The sequence below is a fragment of the Chrysochloris asiatica genome, unplaced genomic scaffold (genome assembly GCF_000296735.1).
Source record: "Chrysochloris asiatica unplaced genomic scaffold, ChrAsi1.0 scaffold00107, whole genome shotgun sequence".
Classification (NCBI taxonomy): domain Eukaryota; kingdom Metazoa; phylum Chordata; class Mammalia; order Afrosoricida; family Chrysochloridae; genus Chrysochloris; species Chrysochloris asiatica.
Genome location: NW_006408625.1, coordinates 8,293,714 through 8,315,968, shown reverse-complemented (window position 1 = coordinate 8,315,968; position 22,255 = coordinate 8,293,714). Strand labels below are relative to the sequence as shown.

Below are 22,255 nucleotides of genomic sequence, written 5' to 3'. Positions count from 1 at the left end.
AAACGTCAAAGGAAATAGTTTCTTAATCTGGCCCAGGACCCATAGAGAAGAAAAAAAGAAGAAACCTCCCTGGTGTGGTGCTATGGGATAATGCACTGGATTACAAAGTTGACTTGAACCACAAGGTTGGTGATTCAAGCTCACCAGCTGCTCCTTGGAAACTCTATACAGGGTCACTAAGGGTTGGAACTGACTCTAAGGCACTTAACAACAATATAAGAAAACAGCTTAGACTTTTAAATTGCCAAAGTTAAGAGTGCAAAATACTTCCCTGTTGTTAAGTGCCTTCAAGTCAGTTCTGACTCATATTGTTAAGTGCAATCGAGTCAGTTCTGACTCATAGCAACCTGTATAGGATTTTCAAGGAGCAGCTGGTGAGCTTGAACCACTAACCTCGCAGTTCAAACTGACCTTGCAGTCCAGCACATTAACCCATAGCACCACACCGGGACTCCAACGACCCTATATAGGGTTTCCAAAGAGTGGTTGGTGAGTTTGAACTGCCACCTTGCGGTTCAAACTGAACTTGCTGTCCAGTGTTTATCCTACAGTACACCAGGACTCCAATCCCCACAATAAAGAGATTTGTCTGATCAGTTATATGGCATTGTGTTCTGTTTAAGAAGTTTCTCAAGCTAGCAAAATACAACTTCTATTGTCACATGCAGTCGAGTTGGTTCTGACCCATAGTGACCCTGTATAGGGCTTCCACGGAGCAGCTGGTGAGCTTGAACCACCAACCTTGCACTCCAGCACATTAACCCACAAAAAAACTCAGAATTGAAAAGCCTTTAATCTGTATTTCTATCCTGGAACTTGGTAATTAAGTCTATTCTTCACATGCTCGAATCACAATTTTTATTATATTTAGAAAACACATGCATGTCATTTTTAAAAGTGCTCTGCAAATATTAATTTATGTAATCTTCATACTGACTCAGTAGATGGTAAGGTAACTTGCTGATCTCTCAGCTAGGGCTAGTTGCAGTCTGGAATTGAAGTCAGAAAGTTTGGCTCTAGAGACTTAACCACTTTATAATAAGCACTGGACTGAGAACCAAAAGGTTCACAGATCAAACCCGCCAGCCACTCTGGGAGAAAGATGAGGCTTTCTGCTCCCTCAAAGATTTAAAACCTCAGAAACCCTATACAGGGTCACTATGAGCCAGAATGGACTCAATGACACTTAACATATTATATAAAGTTATCTCACTCTTCTGTCAGTTTGTCATACTGTGGTGTCTTGTCTGTTGCTATGATGCTGGAAACTATGCCACTGGTATTTTAAGTACCAGCGGGATTACCCATGGTGCACAGGTTTCAGTACAGCTTCCAGACAGACCAGGAAGGAGAGGTCTGAAAGGTTACTGAAAACCTTATGAATAGCAATGGAGCATTGTCTGATACTTGGGCTGGTTTTCAGAGCATATGCCAAAAAATCAAAGCCCCAAACCAAGAATGTTTTGTTGGACTCCTGGTGTGGTGCTGTAGGATTAGCAGTAGACTGTGAACCACAAAGATTGGCAGTTCAAACCCACCAGCTGCTCCTTGGAAACCCTATGCAGGGTCCTATGAGTCAGAACCGACTCAATGACACTTTAACAAGTAGAATTCTGAGTTTTTTTTCAGGGGGGAAAAAACAGTTTCAACGTCTTCCCCCACCTCAAACACATAATCTCTTGTCTCAGTATCCTGGAACCTATGAAATGATAGCAGGGATCTAAGGGCTCAACACTAAAGATTGAAGGAGTAAGTTCGTGTGACTGGTTTCCTAACATTATATTGGATATTATAAAGGATGTACATTTAGTTATCCAGATCTGCATTGAGAACTCATCAGACAGTTTCAATGCTACTTTGTATCTCAATGCTACAAGGCCATTCTCTCCGCTTTTCAAAATTTGGGGATTGTCTTCTGTTTTCCTATATTACTTTCTTGTTTTCAATTTGCTCATGCTCCAGTTCTTTTATGATAATATGTTAGTTTTCTATGACTGCTGTAACAAATTACCACACATTTAGTGGCTTAAAACAACACAAATTTATTACCTTACAGTTCTGGAGGTAGGAAGTTTGAAATGGACTTTACAGGCCTAATATCAAGGATTTGGAGACTAGGTGAGAATTCATTAATTGGAACATAGAATATACAAAGTGTGAGTCTAGGAAAACTAGAAATGGTCAAAGTAAAATGGAATGCATTAACATTGATATTCTAGGTATTAGTAAGCTGAAATGGACTGGTATTGGCCATTTTGAATCTGACAACATGGCTTATTATGCCAGGAATGACAAATTGAATAGTAATAGTGCCATATTCAACATCAAAAAGAACATTTCAAGCTCTATCTTGAAGCATAGTGCTGTCTGTAATAGGATAATGCCTACAAAGGCCAATTAATACCACTATTATTCAAATTTATGCACCAACCACTAAAGCCAGTGATGATGAACCTGAAGAATTCTACCAATTTAATCAACCTAAAATTGATCCAACATGCAATCAAGATGTATTGATAATTACTGGAGATTGTAATGCAAAGACTGGAAACGAAGAAAGATCAGGAATTGGAAAATATGGACTTGGTGATAGAAATGATGCTGAAGATCACATGATAGAATTTTGCAAGACCAATGACTTCTTCACTGTAAATGCCATTTTTAGACAACATAAAAGATGATTATAGATGGAGGCAGAGACGATGACATGGAGCGATGGAGCAGCTGGGGACTTTAGATCCAGAGAGGGAGTGCAACTGTGTACTGAAGACTGTGGGGGGAGGGGAGGGGCGGAGTGTGAGGGGCAGGCTTGCAGGGTATACCCTTTGGTTGGTTGATGATGCATGGAGGGAATTGTAACCATGGCAATGAAATGATATACCATAGAATGAATGTAAAACTAATGTTCTCCCATGTAAACTATCATATAATTCACAATAAACCATTAAAAAAAAAAAAAAGATTATTATACTCATGGACTTCACCAGATGGAATGCACAGAAGTCAAACTGACTACATCTGTGGAAAGAGATGATGGAAAAGCTCCATATCATCAGCCAAAACTAGGCCAGTAGCAGACTTTGGAACAGACCATCAGTTGCTCATATGCAAGTCAGGCTGAAGTTAAAAAAAAAAAAACAAGTCCACAAGAGCCAAAATATGACCTTGACCATATCCCACCTGAAATTAGACATCATTTGAAGAACAGTTTTGATGCCTCAGACACTAAAACCTGAAGAGTTATGGAGTGACAACAAGAACATTATACAGGAAGAAATCTAAGTCATCAAGAAGTCAAGGGAGACAGAAAAGACCAAAATGAATGTCAGAAGAGACTCGGAAACTTGCTCTCCAATGTAGAGATACTAAAGCAAATAGAAGAAATGAGGAAATAAAAGAGTTGAACAGACATTTTCACAGAACAGCTCGAGAAAACATAGTCAAACAGAGCTGAACTAAAAATTCAAGCCTCAATTTGAAATACTGAAGGATTATTTGGGCCAAATATTGAATGATGCAGAAAGCATCAAAAGAAGATAGAAGAAATACACAGAGTCATTGTACCAAAGGAAATGATCAGTGTTCAACCATTTCAAGAGGTAGCCATATGACCAAGAGCCAATGGTAATGAAAGAAGTCCAAGGTACAAAGAAGGCATTGGCAAAGAACAAGGCTCTGGGAATTGATGGAATACAAATTGAAATTTTTCAACAAACTGAGGTAGCACTAGCGACACTCACTCATCTGTGCCAAGAAATCTGGAAGACATCTATCTGGCCAACTGACTGAAAAGAGATATATATTTGTGCCCATTCCAGAGAGGTAGCCCAATGGACTATGGAAATCATCGAACAATATCATTAATATCACAGGCAAGTAAAATGTTGCTAAAGATAATTCAAAAATGGCTATAACAGTACATTGACAGGGAGCTGCCAGAGGTTCAAGCCAGTGTCAGATGGATCTTGGCTGAAAGCAGACAATACCAGAAAGATGTTTACCTATGCTATATTGACTATGCTAAGGCTTTCAGTGTGTGTGGATCATGACAAGCTATGGCTAACACTGCTGAGAATGAATATTCTGGAACATTTACATTGTGTTCATGAAGAACCTGTACATAGACCAAGAGGCAGTTCAAATAGAACAAAGGAATGCTGAATGGTTTAAAATTAGAAAAGGTATGCACCACGGTTGTATTCTTTTACCATGCTTACTCAATTTGTATGCTGCACAAATAAAACCAAGACGGTGGGTTATATGCAGAAAAAATGTGGCATCAGGATTGGAGGAAGACTCATTAACAACCTGCGATATGCAGATGCCAAACCCTCTTGCTGAAAGAAGACAATTTAAAATACTGATGAAGATTAAAGACCACAGCCTTTGGTATGGGTTGAACTCACTGTAAAGAAAACGAAAATCTTCACCACTGGACCAATGATAGATGGAGAAATAAAATGCACATGTTCCAGGAATTCGGACATGGACATTTGGGGGGTGGGGGGGTCATCATTCTACCTACCATGAAATACGAAGGGGCTTCCACTTTTTCTTTGAAAAATTAAAGATACTGTAATTTTTCTACAAAGCTTTTGGAGCCTCCTTGTATATGTCACATTCTTTCAACTCTAAGGGTGGTGTTCTACCTTCTACCCACTGTATTCTTGATGTACAGATCTCCAGTATCACTCGGCAGTGTGTAGGGTGTCCCCATCATGTGTTAGGAATTTCCCTCCCCATCCTTTCTCTTAAAGGTAGCTTCAGAGTGCTGATGTCTATCATAGCCTCTTTCCCTGTCTTTTATTTAATTGCTTTATTTCCTTCCCCCACACTAGCCCAACCTCCCCAATGTGTCTCTAAAGGAGAAATGCAAAGAGTTATTGCTTTTTAATTACAAGTGCTATTATAGCATCTATAAGGAAGAACTCTTTAGGCTTAATTGAGATCAAATGTGAAGTTAAATTAAATGAATAACCAATTAATATAATGCTCCTACATTAGCCTAGCCCTGTGTTAGTGCCAAGGTTCAGAGTGAAGGCCCCAATGACCAGGCTGAGGTGGGACAGAGACTTGGGAGATAAGAACGAAAGGGCAGATCTCAGGTCTGGATTTCTTCAAGCTTTGATTGGAGATTCTCCAACCTTTCCTTCCTAAGGCCCAAGTCTTCATTTCTTAGGTCAGGCTCTAAGCTCCCACAATGCCTTTTGCATATCTCTGGCATCGCATGTATCCGCAAGTATGAGCAGAGGTGTCACACTCATTTTCCAGTGCAGTCTCAATGTGGTGCTGTAAATAAGATAAGCCTTGGACTGCTAACCACAAGGTCAACAGTTCAAACCCACCAGCCACTCTGAGGGAGAAAGATGAGATTTTCTGCTCCATAAAGATTCACAGCCTTGGAAATCCTATATAGGGTTGCTATGAGTCAGATTTAACTCAATGGTAGATTTGTTTGTTTGTTTTTAGGAGCCCTGGCTGCTAACCAAAAGGTTGGCCATTTGAACCCTTCAGCTGCTCTGCAGGAGAAAGATGAAGTAGTCTGCTTCTGTAGAGATTTATGGCCTCGGAAACCCCAGAGAATAGTTCTACTCTGCCCTATAGATAGGGTCACTGAGTTAGACTCTACAACAGTGGTTAATGGTACATTAGGGGCTTGGTACAAGGTCAGTTTGAACCGCAGGGTGGTGGTATAAACACACCAACTGCTCCACAGAAACCCTGTACAGGGTCACTGAGTTGGAATCAGCTCAACTGCACTTCAATAAGCCTTTCACTGTATTCCTCCCATTGCACTGGACTCATCCTTCCTCCAATTCCTATCCCTTTATATGTGGACCAACGAATGGGGCAGCTTCAACTTGAGTCACTGTATTATTTCTTGTATTGTTTTTAAAAGTTTTCATATTCGTATCTTCCCCCCTAAATAGATAAAGCTCCTCAAAGGTAGGGATGTTTCACACTCATTTGTTTCCTTTCACACCTATCCTATGAGGTAGGTAATGTTACTGTCATCCTATACACTGATCTGTCTGCAGCAAAAAGCTGAAAGTTGCAGGTAAAGAAACCGCTTCTGCTTTCCTCCCAAGGAAACTGAGCACAGGCTCATACTTGCTCTATCATGGAATTATGGCACCATCTAGTGGCTTCTGTAAGTAGCAGCTTCTCTTGAGCTAGTCCCAAAGTGAAAGTATCAGAGAAATCTTTGTCTTGAAAGACGCCTTCATTAGGGCTAAACATAACACTATGTACCGTGAGCCTTAGTGTTAGGCAATATGAGACCGACCTATTTGTTAACTATGAGTGTGTACAACCCATTTCACTATTGAGGGATTTTTATCCAGCGAACATACAAAGTGTCCTAGTTAATGTAATGGTTGTATAAAAATACGCTGCTCTAAGCTCCTAGTTTGCTCCACATGTCACTGATATCAGCATGCCCTCAGTGAATGTCAACTGTAAATCAGCCCAACACATCACCATTGATGCCCCAGACTATCACGTCCAGAAACCCATGTGAGCCCAGCTTGCTGCTGCTTGCCATGCCCCAACAAGGAAGAGCACAGATACAGCTGGCAAAAGATAGCAATCCAGGTTGTAAGAGGTAAATAAGATAAAGTACATCAGAAACATAGGGTAGAAGCAAGTACACATGTGACAACTGCCGGATGACTGGCAGTTCTCTCGTGACTTGCCAGTCTTGCCACCCTTGTGCTCAGGGCAGTCTGTTTTCCACTGACAATTCTAGAGAAGCGCTGGCACTCCATGGGTACTCAAAAACAACCTCCATTTTACTATCTGAATACTTACTTTTAGTCTGTAATGAATATTCTGCCCTCACACCCCGCCACAGCACTGATCTAGGGGGTGGGGCTAGGGTAAGACAGAGAGGCACTTACTCACTGTCAAGGTCAGACAAGCCTGAGAGTGAGAACCCCTTTACATTTTGTTCTCTAGTTCCCTGTCTTGCTTCACCTTATTTCTGACCCTGGAGGAGACAACAATCATATTTTAATCAAAATGCATAAGGAAGTTATAGACAGGGTCTTGCAGTGGGTTGAAGAGGGTTTACCTTGGAGAAGCTTGGTTATGGGACAAAGGGAGGCCAGGTGTCTCTCAAGCAGGATGAGATACCCACCTGTCACTAAAGGGACAAGTTGATTTTTAAAGATTTCAATTTAACATGGGAAGAAGAGATCCACCTTTTCCAGTCCTTGGCCCCATAGAGCCACTGCCTTCTGTCTTGGAAGCTGAGCAATTAAAGAGTCTGAGCAAGATGAATACAGCACTCAGTTGAGTACCATTCCTTCTGCTTGCAGCAACCAGAAAATAGGTCCCTTGAACTTCCATTTCCTCATGCTTGGCAGTCCCCTTCCCACAGACAATCTACTAAATCCTCAGCAGCCCACTAGGTTGGGCTGGGCCAGAGTGGCCTAAGTAGTATTTCGTCAAGAGGCCTTGCCTCACCCATCTATGGAAGTGTCCATTTCCCTCCCATAGGGAGCACTTTGGGGGCCCTGCTTCTCTTCCAGTAGGGGCTTCAGATTTCTTTATACCTGCATGAGGAGATGTAATAGAAAAGAAATTAAGAGACTGAGGTTAGTAATCTCCTGCCCAAATTATAGGGATAGGAAAGCAGCTGCTGAGGGTCTTTTAATAACTGCCTTTCATCTCTGTCCTCAATAATTGGGGATCCCTTACTTTTTTTGGCAGAGAATAACAAGCTAGAATAACATTAACCTTATGATGTTTAGACCATTTTTGAAAGCTGTAAAAGCAACATCACTTATCCCTTCTCACCTCAGTTTCGGCTCAACCTTGCCAGGAACTTAGAGATAAGAAGCCCTGGTAGTGCTATAGGAAAAACACTGGACTACTAACCACAAGATCATCATTATAAACCCACGAGGAAATCTAAGGGAGAAAGATGAGGTTTTCTGTTCCTGTAAAGATTTGCAGCCTCGGAAACTCTATATTGTTAAGTACCATCGAGTCAACTCTAACTCTCAGAGACCTTGTATAGGGTTTCCAAGGAGCAGCTGGTGGATTTGAACTGCCAACCTTGTGATTCGAAGTCCAGTGCTGATCCTTCAGCACCAAAAACAAAAAATAGAGGGTCACTATGAGTCAAAATCAGCTACACGGCAGTGGATTTGGTTTTGGTGTTGAACCTCATGTTACAGATGTGGAGGTTCCAAGGCACTGGAGGAGATACCCAAGTTGCAGTAGGAGAAAGTGATCAGTTCAGGATTATCCAGGGATGTCTGCTTCCGAGCCCAGTGCTCTTTCTACTCTAGCCAATGACTCCCCACACAGTGGCCTTTCCTCGGAGAAATGGTTTAGGGCAGTGATGGTATAAAGAACAGCAATAGCATTCACACATGTAGACTCAAACTTAGATTCTGCCATGACTAGCTGAAGACCTGAGGCATATTCCATGATTTCTGAGCCTCAGTTCTCTCATCTCTAAGTGAGAATAAAAATATCTATCTTTCAAGGTTGCTTAAAGGTAAGCAAATATATCCTAAGCCTGACTTGATTCTAGCACATAATATTTGTTCTTCCTAAATATTTTTTCTTTCCCCTCACTGCTTCTTCCCCTCCCAGTGACCCCTCAGCCTTGGCCCAGAGCACAGGTGGAAGGAAGAGTCACACTACTCCAGCCCCCTGCCCTCACTCAGGGCAGGCCAGATAGCCACTGTTAATGCCTTCTCCTCTCAAATGTTCTCTTGGGAGCCTGAATGATGCCTTCCTTACAGGCAAGTGCTTCCCAGATAGTATGTCGGTCACCATGACCCTAAGAGGTTCTTCCTCACATTGACCCACCCAGCCCAGGTCCGCTGCTCAGGCCACTTCCTCATTAACAAGAAGTGCCTGCTTAGAAAGAGAGCAGAAAGGCCACTGAAAGAGGGTTTACTGACCACCAGCTCCAGCACACAGCCCCTGCCTCAGCAATCAGCTATCCATGCCATTTTTATACTCCCACCACCAGTGGACACAGAGCAGAGAACATACCAGGCTGGGCACTGACATTTGATTAGAATTTGTTTCAGAGACTTTGATTAGTATTTGCTTTTTCTGCATACCACAAACAGACAGGGAAGATTACCTCAGTTTCTGAACTTCAGGAGTTACTTGACCTCAGAGTCTGAGTTCAGAGGAGAGACTATTTACTCTTCCTCCTCTGTCCTGGGAGGACAAAGCCCTAATGGAGAGAGGCTGCCAACCTCTGTGGTATCTCAGACTCTTAGGAAACTTCCCAAGCACCATGCTCTGCTCAGGTTGTGTGAGTCATTGAAATTGACCACCAAGAAAAAGAAAGTTGGAGAAATCACATCAGAGGGTACAAGATTTGCATGCAGGCCCCAGTCTAAGGAGTCCATTAGTTATGGACTTGAAAATACTCACAAAAGTCATGGGACTTGAGGAAAATACTACCGCGGGTGGGTTAAGGCCAAACTAGAGCTATGGAGACACATAGAGGACAGGTTAGTGGGATGGAAGTGAGCAGGGGGAGGGCTATCCAGACAATACAACCAGAGGTACATCAGCTCCCTGCAATCTGGGCTGAAACCAGTCTCAGAATGGGGTTAAGGAAGCTGAGCATTTGTTGTGACTTCCATAGGAAGTAAGGGTGGGAGGGGTGGGACTCACCCTCTGTCACTGCTCAGGGACACCTTCCATGTCAAGATCTCTTTGTACACCAACCGACAAAGGAGCTGTGGAGAAGAAGCATCGAGAACAGAGAAGGTAACACTAGCATTCAGCACACAGTGCTCCAATGTTAGGGAACCAACCAACTGGCAGTTGAGAAAAGGGTGGATATACAGTTTTATTTAGAAGGGTGTCCCCCCATGGAGGAAAGGTATTCTGAGCAAAGGGCAGCTGCTCTCCTAGTCATGGAACTGCCATGAGCAATTCTTTGGACCTACAGGATTTTAACTCCCTAGTATTCTTACCAAGCAGGCTAGGACGTCAGCTGAGATAAGCATGTAGAAGACATTACTCCAGCCCGTGGGTGAAATAAGCCCAGCCAGCAGAGGCCCCAGGGCTGCACCTGTATGGAGTACAACCCATGAAATGAATTAAATGAAGACCCTAGCTCTCCCTGCCCATAGGAGGGCAATATGCCCAGGAGTCTTCATAGTTCAAGACTCAGGTTCAGCTGCTAGGAGCCAAGAGTGAGGGTCACAGACCTATGGAACCAGTGCCGTCAATGATGGCCGAGACAGTGGAGAGTGCCTTGGCGTTGCCCTTCAGGCTCTGATGAGTGCCCTGGGGGAAACAAAGGAGAAGGCCGGCTGAGCAGCAGCACTGGACAGGGACTGGAAAGGGGCAGGTTAGGGAAAAGAGATCATTGAGGCCTGAGGTTGAGGGGAAAGATGGGTCCTGATGTGGATTCTGAAGGACTTTGTGGATCTTGCTTTTGAAGGCTGCCTTGTAGAGAATGAGGGCAAGAGAGGGAAAGGAGAAACGATGCCAGGAAAATAGGCCAATAGACAGCACCCTGACCTCCACCCAATTCCACCCCTGGGAGATGACCCAGCTCACCAAGTCAGCCGAGACTGCAGTGGTGATGAGTGCATATGGGCCATTGACCAGGGCTCCACAGACAATGAGCATGACTAGAGCAGAGATAGTCCAGTGATCATGAGAGGCCACCACCAGCCTCCTTCTCAAAGCAGAAGAGTACTCCCAGGCAACAGACTTGAGAGCCTCTGCTTCTTGCATCCCTCTAAACCCTAGCCCTGTGTCCCCAACCCAACCTCCCTCAAAGGATGGAGGCAAGGAAGGCCCTTCCTGTGACCTGACAGAACTTGAAGGTATCGCCTTACCAATGGAGCTAGTCATCCCGTTCTGGCCAATATGGTTGTACAGGAACATCTGAGAGTAGGGAGTGGATAGGTAGTCACAACCAAACTCTGCCAGAGACTGTGGACAGAAGTGTGGCACAGCCTTCTTCTGCTCTGACACCCAGAGGCCAACTTACTCCTTTTTCTCTTACCCAAAACTACTTGGGCTCTTTAAGTGCCCCAAGAATGTGGTAATCTATTGTTTTTCTTTTTCCCAAAACATCTTCTCTTGTGTATAACATCAATCTGTTATTCGTTTTTTGGTAAAGAACTTTAGCAACTGGTCTCTCTCTGCTCCACCAAAGCTAATTAGTCATCCCTTTCTAAAACTTTGCCTGGCTCTCTTCCCCAGGTACCTGCCTTTCTGCTGGCCCTTCCTTCTCCTAGATGTGCATACACATGTGCACACACTCAAGGAGACAGGTGTGTATGTCTACATCCAGCTGCAAACACACTTTGTTCAGTCACACACATGCACACACACTTTGTCCTGAAAGACATACGCACCATGGGAGCAGCCAAGATGAGCATGATGCAGCAGGTGGTGGCCCTGCCATTGGTGTAGTCAGAGATGATCCCTGCCATGATGCCACCTGGATGAAACACACACTCCATTCAAATGCTGCCACGCCCGGTGGTGCCACAGCCCTCCCACTCAATGAGCTCTGAAAGTTTAGCCCCATCGCCCTGCCCAGCAACATCTTGGACCTGAGTATAAAGATCTAGCACAACTTCTTGTTTCCCAGCCCTCCCCTTACAACCCATGGGAATACTAACACATAGGGTCCATTTTCTTAGGGCAACTCAGCCGGGCAGGAGCAGAATTGAGAATAAAGCTAATAGCCCTTTTCTTCCTGATACTACCTGCCCAGACAAGTCTCACTGGACCTGTCCCTTCTTTCTACAATGCACAACAACAGATAGGGATGCAGCTGCTGCTGGTAGAGCAGGAAAAGCCTCACCTATGATGCCACCAACATCAAAGAGCGTAGAGAGGTTCCCAGCATCCTTGGCATTAAAGTGAGCTGTAGAGAACAGATTGCAGTCAGACCTGGAGCTCACGGCAAATCTGATCAGAAGATGCCCTTCAAAGCTAATCCAGTCCCACCCCTCCTTTTAGAGGGAGAAGAAGACCAGTGAAGTGGTTGGCACAGGGTCATACAGTGAGTCTATGATAGTTTAAGATCAAAGTCCTTCCTGGCCCCCTTTCCGGAAACTGGAATTGTAGTCCAGTCCTTAAGGTTGACTGCCCAGTACTGTCATCCTCCACTGCAGGATGACCTTGGCCTTTCCTCCTGAAGCACAGCATCTAGTTCCTAAGAACACAGCCCCACTGGGCCATCTTTCCTGGAGAGCAGAACTACTTCCACTAACCTCCCGATTCCCTGAGCCCTGTATCAGTCACTTCTGTTCTGATCCTGACCTAGGTGCAGCCTTTCACCCCTGGGAGTTCTTTGCATCCATTTTAGGTCTCTGCCAATAAAGACAGCCAGAAATGAGACTTGTAGAAAAACAGGAATTTCAGGTCCCAAGACTTGGTTGTAAGAAAAGGAATGTCCAGAAGCTGGAATTGTAGCCCAGCCCCCAAAGTTGACTCATATTCTGAAGTCAATACCAAGGTCACAAAACAAAGTTACATTGACTGGTACACACCCTGGCAAACTACCACAATTTGAGAGAGGCCCCTCAGATACAGCTGTGGATCAAGTTATAGCTTCAGATGTGGTCATAACTAATTACCACAGTATTCTGTACAGAGCAAGTAAAGTGTGTGGCAGACAGCCTGTCTCTCCCTGATTCCTGTATGTGAAGTCTATAGGCCTGGAAGAGCTTTGAGGCTTGCAGGGATAGCAGTGGGGAAGGGATCACTCCTTGGTAAAGTTGTCCTATCTATGGTTAGACCAGAGACACAAACCAAGTAGTTGTTAAGTGCCTGCAAGTCAGTTCTGAATCACAGGGATCCTGTATAGGGTTTCCAATGATTGGTTGATGAGTTTGAACCATTGACCTTGTGGTTAGCAGTCCCGTGCTTATCTTACAGCACCACACCAGGACTCCATTAAACATCTTTTTAACCACAAGAGTGACCTCTCATCTGTGTGTCCTGGGGTAGGAAATGCATAGAAGGACTGCTCAGTAGACCCAGGCACAAAGGTACCAATCTCCTGAGGTTCCCAGAAACCCCTACGGAGAAGAAAGCAGTGCCACCGCTGAGTTACAGGGAGTGGAGTATCTCAAAGTTCAAGGGACTCCTGAAAGAGGCTTTTCTAGCACCTAATGCTAAAATGACCCACGAGCCTAGAGGTGTGTTTCTCCTAAACTAGGAGGTGGGAAGAGGATAGGGAGAGTGCATAACTGAGCACTCAGTTCCCAATCCCCATTCATGTCCAGAGGAGAGGAGGTGGCTGGAATCAGGGCCCAGGGGGTAGTTGCACAAAGTTTGCAGCTGTTGTCCTTGTTAGCTGTTGTCATGTCAGCCCCTTGTACAACAGAATGAAACGCTATGCCAACCCCATGACGGGTTGTGCAGTACAGTGAACTACCTCATATGCCTCTTCTAGCCATAATCTTTGTAACTTCCACCAAACTATTTTTTTCGGGATGGGTCTGGGAGAAAGAGATGGTAAAAAAAGATGAGGATGGATTATATGATTCAGTTGTGAGTGATTGTTAACAGGGTTAATTGTAAAAACTTAGAACTCTAATGTGGGTATAAAATGAACCGTCTTAGAAGTGGGAAGGGGGATCCCACTACCATAAAAGAAGAAGAGCTAGGAATGAAGGGTGTCCTTTGGACCCCTAGGTCCCTATGCATTGAGCATCCTCAACCCAGAGACAGAACGTTGTGATAATGGAGGAATGGCAGAGAAGGAGCAGCAGAACCAAGAGTCAGAGCATAAGACAAAGTAGCGGACTTCCTGGCCCACAGAGCAAGTAAAGATGAGTGCCTCATTTGCAGAGTGGGGCTCCTCCAAGCATTCAATTGGGGAACTATGTTTACTGACCCACATAGCTAAAGCTGAGTGCCCTCAGGATGAGACTTAGAGCAAAGTGGAGTTTCCTTTGGGCATTGTTCAGCTCCATTGCTGGAGCAGGGCAGAGGCCAGGCCAATGAACATGGCAGAGGAGAGACTGCCCTGATTAGAAGAACTGTGCCTTGAATATTTCTTACCCTGAATTGTAACCTGCTAACTTCCTAATAAACCCCACAACTGTAGCCACTGCCATAAATTGTCAAGTCCAGCTGAGTAGAGAGTGCTATATGAGAGATGGTTTAGTGTGCCATTTTTTTGCAGGTTTCATATTGGATGGTTGTGAGCCATAGGGTTTTCAATGGCTGATTTTCAGAAGTAAATCACCAAGTCCTTCTTCAAGTATTTAATCTGGAAGTTCTGTTGGAACCTGTTCGGCATCATAGCAGTCTCCACTGACAGGCAGGTGGTAACTGCATGAGGTGCACTGTCTTGGAATTGAAGTCTCCCACATGGAAGGGGAGAATTCTGGCTTATGTCCCCATTTTAAAAATCTCCTTTGGCCCCAGGAGATGTTCAGCAGAAATCTTGCCCGTATACTGGGGTCACATGCACCACCATGGTGGTTTCGCCTACCAGCAAAGCCCCTTTCTCCCACCTCCACACCATCCCATATTTACCTACGTTGAAGATGTAGAGGGGCAGCCAGTAAAGGAATGTGTAACTGACCAACTTGGCGAAGAGCAGACACAAAGAGAACTCTATCACACCCTGGAGAGCAAAATGAAAAAGGTCTTAGATCTCCTTGGTCTAGTGGTAGCCCCAGGGGTGATTCAACACCACCCAGCAATTCCCATCACCTTCAAGGCAAGCCTCTCAAAGTACCTTCCCCAGCTATAACCCACTCCCACAAAGAAATCCTGAACATCTCCCATAAAGAAATCCTGAAAACCACAATCATCCTACTGTCCCTATATTGTTGTCCAACAGAAGACTCTGGAGACTCTCTCTCTCTGGCCTGTTTCCACACTTCTCACCGGGATCCGTAGTGCCCCAATGAAGCTGATGGCAGCAGGCTTAGCACTTGGTTCTTTGGCACATCTGGCAGCAGTCTCCAGGCTACTTTCCCTGTCTGAGTAGGGTCCATTCACACGGTCATCAGGGTTGTCCTGGTCCTCTCCTGGACCACTCTGAGAAGAAGAAATGACCTCCTGTAGTGGGGCAAGTCTACATCCCACCAGCTGGAGGGGTAACCCATGGCAGAGAGGTAGGTCTGCTGAGCTGAAAGTGGTATGTGGTGCTCTTCCTGAACTGGGCTGATCTCCTACAGATCCATTGGTTGTAGGGCAGTCAACCCAAAGGCCTAATATTAGACCTGTAAAGTAGCTGTGGGACCATAGCTCCCTCCCCCAATTCCCCATCTCTCTCTAGGACCACCACCTCTGAATGGAGCAAGAGGGTAGGGTACAGTTAGGAGGGCTCACACTCACATGGTGTTGAGGAGGGGTACAGTCCACATCTTCTGGGTCTGAAAGCAAACCTTGTAAGAAGCTTTCCAGCAGAATGAACCCTCACCCTGTCCTCTGGTTCAGACAACCAGTCCCTAGTGTGGCAGTATACTTCGTAGCATGAAGAAGCTGGGAACTAGAGGGTCAGGATGTCTGATTTCTAGGCTTTATCATCACTACATCTTGGGCCTCAGTTTTCTTATCTACACAATGGATGCTATCTGGCCATGCTGACTCACAAAATTGTTAAGAAAATGTGGACGAGAGCAGCTGCCCACCAAATGTAAGAGATTATGTACTATGAGGATGTACCTTCGGTTCCTTCACACCTCTCAGATTTAACCAATGCTTGTTGAGCACTGACTATGGTCCAGGGAGCATAACTATATTATCTCAGTTTAACCATAAAAATTATATGAAGGTGGGATATTCTAGTTTTACAAATAAGAAAACTGAGGCTTAGAGAGGTTAAGTGGTTTGTTCAAAGCCACACACTCCCCAGAAATGAGGGAGAAGAAATGAGAGGCTCAATTTTGTGGTCTTTGGAAAGGGAGAGATCCAGGAATCAAATCTACACTCACATTCTATAAGGAAGAGGAATGTGAAGATGCCCATGGCAGCAGTAATGACACCAGGCACAACAAAGGACAGGCCCCACTGCTCATTCACCCAGGTGCCAGCAATCAGGGAGCCCAGGATGTTGCCCACAGATGTATGGGAATTCCAGATGCCCATGATGAGCCCCCGCCTGGAGGGGAAGAAGGGATTAGAGAAAAGGAGAGAAGACAGAAAAATAAGAGGAGATGAATACAGTTCACAGCAACTGCCTCAACCAAGCTGCCTTCAGCTTCCCTGAGGCACATAAGACTGACTACTGAAGCCCCTAAAGGCACAGTCAGTGAGTAGAGGCCCTAGGGTCCTGCTTCGCATATCTTCCCATATCTGTTCCTTACCCCTCTCCAGCAAGCAGCGCATAGGACTTCCCAATGAAAGCACCCATTATACTTGAGGACATGGGGCACCTCACCCCTTGCTCTCTTATGATCACTGATCTTACTCTAAAGCCACAGTCCTTAACTAGAGGGTATGTTGCTACTCCTGCCCCATCCCCAGGGGAAACTTTGCAATATCTAGAAACATTTTTGACTGTCACAACTAGGAGTGGCCCTCACATCTCATAGGTAGATGCTAGAGATGCTGCTAAATATCCTACAATACAAAAAAGAATTATCTGGCCAAAATATCAGTAGGGTCAAGGTTAAGCAACTCTACTCTAAAGCAACTTTTTATTTTTTTTTTTTGCACAAAAATCAGTTCAAAGAAAATAAAACAATTTTGCTGGTTTTATTTTTTTTATCTTCATTCAAAATAGGAATCCCTTTGTTATGAGGGGAAAATATAATACCCAAATGAAAACCTTCTCACTGAGAAAATTAACACAGTTTTTAAACACTTAAATGTTTACCCCTGGGCATGTGAGCATCATCAAGCTGGAGGCAGTTTTCTAGTCTTTCACCCTGAAGTTAAATTAGGGGCCAGGAGTGATGCTGTGACTAGCCCCAGCCCTCCTGGGCACTTCCCACTCATCTTGTTTCACACTTACCTTCCCTTCCCAAACCAGTTGCCCACACAGGTCACCACAGAGGGCCAGCCTGTGGTCTGGACAAGTCCATTACAAATCTGCAGGGAAAAAGGAAGTAGGGTAGGAGCAAGGTTGGACCACACTGCCAACTCCTTGCTGTGACCCCTGCTGGACTGTGAAGGTTAAATATTGGTGTTGAGGGACCCTCCACACCACACACTATACTCCCCACCCTTACCTCATGTACATACACACACACACCCTATTGTCATGAGCTAGCCCAAGATCCTTCAGAGCAGAGACCAAGCCTCTCATGCAGCTAAAGTGACCTCAGAGTGCTGTCCAGTTCAGACTTGCGGAGTGACCGGGTAGTGACAGAGAACTAAGAGCTCAAATCTTAAATCTGCTATGACCTGTGGGTGAGAGTAGGACTAAATCTCTGGGGCCTTTTCTGTGACTGGAACAAAGGCTGGAACATGAGATCCATACCTGGATGAGCACAAAGTACCAGAGCATGTGGATGTTCCAGAAATATCCCATGCCAAAGAGTGAGGTGAAAAGGCCACTGAGCAGCATTCCGGCTGACAGGTAATAACGGATGGGGAGCCGCTCCCCAAAAATCCCACTGCAGAGAGAAAGGTAGATTTGCAATTATTCTTTGATATCTCCATCCTCAACGAACTCTGGTAGTGTAGTGGTTATGATTCAGGCTGCCTATCTCAAGGTCAGCAGTTCGAAACTACCAGCTGTTCCATGGGAGAAAGATGAGGCTTTCTGTTCCCATAAAGATTTACAGCCTCGAAACTCTATACAGGGTTGCTATGAGGCAAAACCAACTCCACAGCACATCACCACCACCCCTACCTACGTATTAAATTCTGAGTCCTGGTTTGGCACTGTAGACTAAGCACTGGACTGGGAACTACAAGATCAGCCATTCAAACCCACCAGTCACTCCTAGGAAACCCTAGACAGGGTCGCTATGAGTCGGAGCTGACTCAACAACACTTAACAACAACATACATTAAATTCAGATGGAAAGTCTACTTTAGAAAAATTAGTCATTGAAGACCCTATGGACCACAGTTCTACTCAGACACATGGGGTTGCTATGAGTCAAAAATTGATTCATGGCAACTGGCTTGTTTGTTTGTTTCTAATATATTTAACACCCTTCTAACTTTATGTCTTCAGTCCTCATCTCCAGAGCTTCAGGATCATACCCAAGTACCTACTGGAAATCTATTTGTATGCCCCCAAAGCATTCTAAATTCAACACTCCAGCCTTGAGTGCCTTCTCCCCCTTCCCCCACCAAACCCCTCTTTCGAGTCATTTATTTGAGTCAATGACAGCTCTACCCACTGACGATTGCTGCTGAAATCAGAGAGCTTCCTCAGTCTTCCTCCTTTCCTTCCCATCCTCATATTTAACCTCTAAGACCCATCCAGTCTACTTCCTAAATACTTATTTCTCCAGTGTGTCGGCTCTCTCTCATCTCTATTACCACCGTTCCAACTCAGGTTCACCTGGGCTATAGTCTTAACTGTTCCTTAGTATGACAGGCCTCTAGTATTGTCCTCCTCAAATCTGTATTAAGCCTCACCCTCAGAATGATCCACCTTAAATGTAAATCTGAACAAAACAGCTCTGTGTCAAACCCTTCCATAGCTTCCCACATCCATAGCATGGCACATGAGACCCTTTGCAAGTGCCTTGTTGTTCAGTCCCATCTTCTGCCACAACCTCCTCAGATTTTGCTTCACATTTGTATAACTTTGTTCCCATCACTCCTTTTGCTTAGTTCCCGATCTGCTCCTGCCAAACTTAACTCCTCTTCTTAACTCAAAGACTCTCTCTTCTACTATCATTTCACTAGGAACTAGCCCCTTCTCCCTAGTCCCAGTGTAGACTACTAAGTGACCACCTCTGAGCTCTCAGAACACTCTACAGGTTCCTGTCAAAGATCCATTATCCTACTTTGCAGTTAGCTGCTTATTATCTATAGGTCACCCCCATTAGTCCAGGAGAGGCAGAACCCTGTCTTACTCATCTTTGAACCCTAACAGTGAGCACCATGCTACCTATGCAAAAACCATTTTGGCTGCACTAAGGTGGGCACAGGACAAGATGGGGTTTTCCTAGTTCTCTCTGCTTCTGGGATCATCCTCAGGGTATCCCAGCCTGGCACAAAGTATATTCTATCCACATCCACCAACATTTCTATTCAGTAAATAAATGCAAAAGGAGCATCCAAGAAAAAGAGTTACTGAAAGTGGAGGTATGCAATGTTGAGGGGCAGTCTCAGCGACCATCCTATGGGAATGAAGATCTTTGTGGGCTGATTGTATGTGTATCAGTCTTACTCTTGTTTCCATTTGAGGGCGCCATTAGCTTTTTCATTTCAGTTCCCAACCCCCTGGCTGCACAGGTTTGTTAGAGGATCAGTAGTTCTGACCCTGGGATGGTCCCAAGCTTGGCTTCTATCATTACCTGATAAACATGCCAATAGCATAGGCAACGAGGAAGGCATTGTCCACAGCCCCCAGTAATTCCTTGTAGTTATTCTTGTCTGAAAACAAGAGGTAAGAGACAAAACACTGGCAAGAAGCCCTTTCTGGAGAAATGGAAAGAGGAATTAGGGAAGACCAACTTGCCCTGTTCTTACCAAATGGAGCCCAGCTGCACCACGTGGTATCATTGATAGTATGAGAGTCATTGATGGGCTTGATCAGGTCAGAACAGTTCTGATGCAGACGACTCTGGATAGGGAATGGGAGGCACAGACAGGGGTCATCTATAGTGTCAGAACTCCACAGTCCCAAGAAGAGCAAGCAACCTCCTACCCAATCACACCAGGGCCCCTGCCCAGACTCCTCACCCCTACCCACCTCCCCTCCAGCAGGCTCTATGCTCCCTGTTAGCGTACCCTTCCTGCAGGAACTGACCACAAGACAAAATGGCCATATCAAACCCAATGGTGAAGGGCAGCAGGAGTCCATGAGGAGAGCCCACATAGCCCAGGGCCCCTGCTCTTATCCATATCCACCAACACTGCTGTTTGGGTAAAACCTTTTTCCTAAGGAAACCTTCCTGGGAAACCCACTACCATCAAGTCAATTCAGACTCATCGTGACCCCATAGGACAGAATAGAAATGTCCCATAGAGAGTTTCAAGCCTGTAAATCTTTATGGAAGCAGACCTGTGGTATGGCTGGTGGGTTCAAAGTGTTGACTTCAGTTAGGAACAGAATTTTTACCCCACTGAGTCACTATAGCTCCTTTCCTGGGACAATAACTACTCAAAGTGGGGTCTTCCAAGGTAGAGGAGCAGTCTCAGAAACTGCGGTGAAGAGATGAGGATGGTTATAGGTCTGAGTTCCAGACCACTCTACGAAAGGGTGTTTCTGCTGCCCCAGCATCTCCTGCATCTGTCCTTGCCACTAGCCCAATCTCACCTTGACAACACTGATGGGCTTCCTGGACATGTGGTAACAGGCATAAATGAGAAAAGTAAGTAGCAGGATGAAACCTCGAAACCTGCAGGAAAAGGTGGACATCTGAGTTAACAAGAAGGCAGACCCAGTTTCTCATGCTAGCAGCCCCAGTACCTCAGCACCAACAAATCTTTACCTTTAGGCTTCCCTCCAGACAAGTCCCTTGAGACAGAGACCGTGGGAACAAATGCTCAGAGGTCAGGATGTTCAGGAGCCCTATCCCCTTGATCCTAACCCCAGAGGCCCCAGTGCCCTGCATGAGAATACCTCTCCTAACCTTGCTACTTTCTATTACCTCTACTTTTCTTTGGCCTCATCAATGTAGGGGTGCCTGTGTGTGAGAGAGAGCATGCCAACAATGGGTGCAAGGTGTTAAAATTAATTTTTTAAATCAGAAGTGGAGAGGGAGGGTAAGAAGAAGACTGAAGTGAAAAAGGATCTGTCTTTAGAGTGAGATCAATACTCTGTTTAAGCTTAGAACATTGCAGAAATAGCACCTGTTTTGGCAGAGGTCAAACAGTCAGAAATGAGTCAACAGAGGGAGAGCTGCTGACCAAGCCCAGAGGGAGAAGTTGCTAACCAAGCCCAAGGTCTCTTGCTGGTCCCTGTCAAATCCATTCCACTAGACAAAGATCATTCTTTCCATCTGTGGCTCACATATCACATGTGCCTATCTCACCTCCCATTCCTCCTCATTCCATGTCTCATTCTGATGGAAAGAACAATGCAACCCAGTACTACTCAAAGTTTCCCCAACCCATCCCCTTCTCCTGAATCATTATTTGCTTCCTCAGCAGAGCACTAGCCAAGAGTCAGCAGCTAGAAGCCATGTGGAAAATGGACATCAGCTTGGATCCACAGTTCAGGAGAAAGGGTCAGCCATTTGGAAAGTTCAGGGCCTTGGTTTAAAGCATTCTTAGACCCCATGAACCTAAGATACAGGACACAAGATTCTCATTCTTTCCTTTTAGGTATCTGCTGCCAAGGCTCAGATATGAAATAAAGGTGAATTTTACCAAAGCCTAAATTTAGGGTAAACTTCACTCCTGGACATAGGAGCAGCTTCCTGCCTGTTTTTTTTTTTTTTTTTTTTTTTTTTTTTTTTTTTTTTTTTTTTTTTTTTTTTCTGTCTCTATTTTCTCTGTTGCTCCTCAGTTAATTTTCTTACAAGAATGAAGCCAACATGATGCCCCCATAACTTAGTTTAAAATTTTTCAATGGCTCTCCATTTCATAAAGAAAGAAGTTCCACATCTTTAGCCTGGAATACATGCTTCTGTATGACCTGAACTCTGGCTACTAGTTCCACAAGGTGTATAGGTGAACCTCAGAGGTCTTCTGGAGATTTGAGTTCAACAGGGAAGCTGCCATTACTCCAAATGCCTCACACAGTGACTAGAATCAGCAAGCTTGATGGCAGCAATGGTTTCTGGGTCCTACCAACTGGCACATAACTCCACACTCCTAGTTCAAAGACATCAAAATCTGAATAGGAACTCCCTGAGAATTTGGAGAGGGTACCTAGCTGACCTCCACCACTTGTCTGTCAGTTTGTCGTACTGGGGTGGCTTGTGAGTTGCTGTGATTCTGAAAGCTATGCCACCAGTATTTTAAATACCAGCAGGGTCACCCATGGTAGACAGGTTTTAGACAAGCTTCCAGATGAAGACAGACTAGGAAGAAGGAGTGACGAACTACTTCCAAATATTTAGTCACTGAAAACCTTACGAATAACAGACAAACACTGTCAGATATGTTGTTGTTGTTGTTGTCAGGTGCCATCAAGTCAGAACCGACTCATAGCGACCCCATGCACAGCAGAACGAAACAATGTCCAATCCTGGAC

The 22,255-nt window shown here is 44.8% G+C and overlaps 1 protein-coding gene across 1 annotated transcript in view; it reads right to left on the bottom strand.

Annotated features, from left to right (window-relative positions):
* Positions 1 to 9,406: 9,406 nt before the first annotated feature.
* Positions 9,407 to 22,255, bottom strand: part of SLC37A2 (solute carrier family 37 (glucose-6-phosphate transporter), member 2) — a 43,091-nt gene continuing 30,242 nt past the window's right edge. The window contains exons 2-18 of the mRNA XM_006867657.1: positions 20,372 to 20,453; positions 19,582 to 19,675; positions 19,407 to 19,485; positions 17,405 to 17,540; positions 16,937 to 17,013; positions 15,915 to 16,081; positions 15,316 to 15,353; positions 14,863 to 15,015; positions 14,506 to 14,596; positions 11,816 to 11,878; positions 11,361 to 11,446; positions 10,836 to 10,884; positions 10,552 to 10,625; positions 10,197 to 10,275; positions 9,960 to 10,057; positions 9,655 to 9,719; positions 9,407 to 9,465 (exon numbers count right to left, since the gene is read on the bottom strand). Of these exons, the coding sequence (XP_006867719.1) occupies positions 9,435 to 9,465; positions 9,655 to 9,719; positions 9,960 to 10,057; positions 10,197 to 10,275; positions 10,552 to 10,625; positions 10,836 to 10,884; positions 11,361 to 11,446; positions 11,816 to 11,878; positions 14,506 to 14,596; positions 14,863 to 15,015; positions 15,316 to 15,353; positions 15,915 to 16,081; positions 16,937 to 17,013; positions 17,405 to 17,540; positions 19,407 to 19,485; positions 19,582 to 19,675; positions 20,372 to 20,453 (1,462 nt within the window). The 3' untranslated portion in view covers positions 9,407 to 9,434. The remainder of the gene's footprint in view (positions 9,466 to 9,654; positions 9,720 to 9,959; positions 10,058 to 10,196; positions 10,276 to 10,551; positions 10,626 to 10,835; positions 10,885 to 11,360; positions 11,447 to 11,815; positions 11,879 to 14,505; positions 14,597 to 14,862; positions 15,016 to 15,315; positions 15,354 to 15,914; positions 16,082 to 16,936; positions 17,014 to 17,404; positions 17,541 to 19,406; positions 19,486 to 19,581; positions 19,676 to 20,371; positions 20,454 to 22,255) is intronic.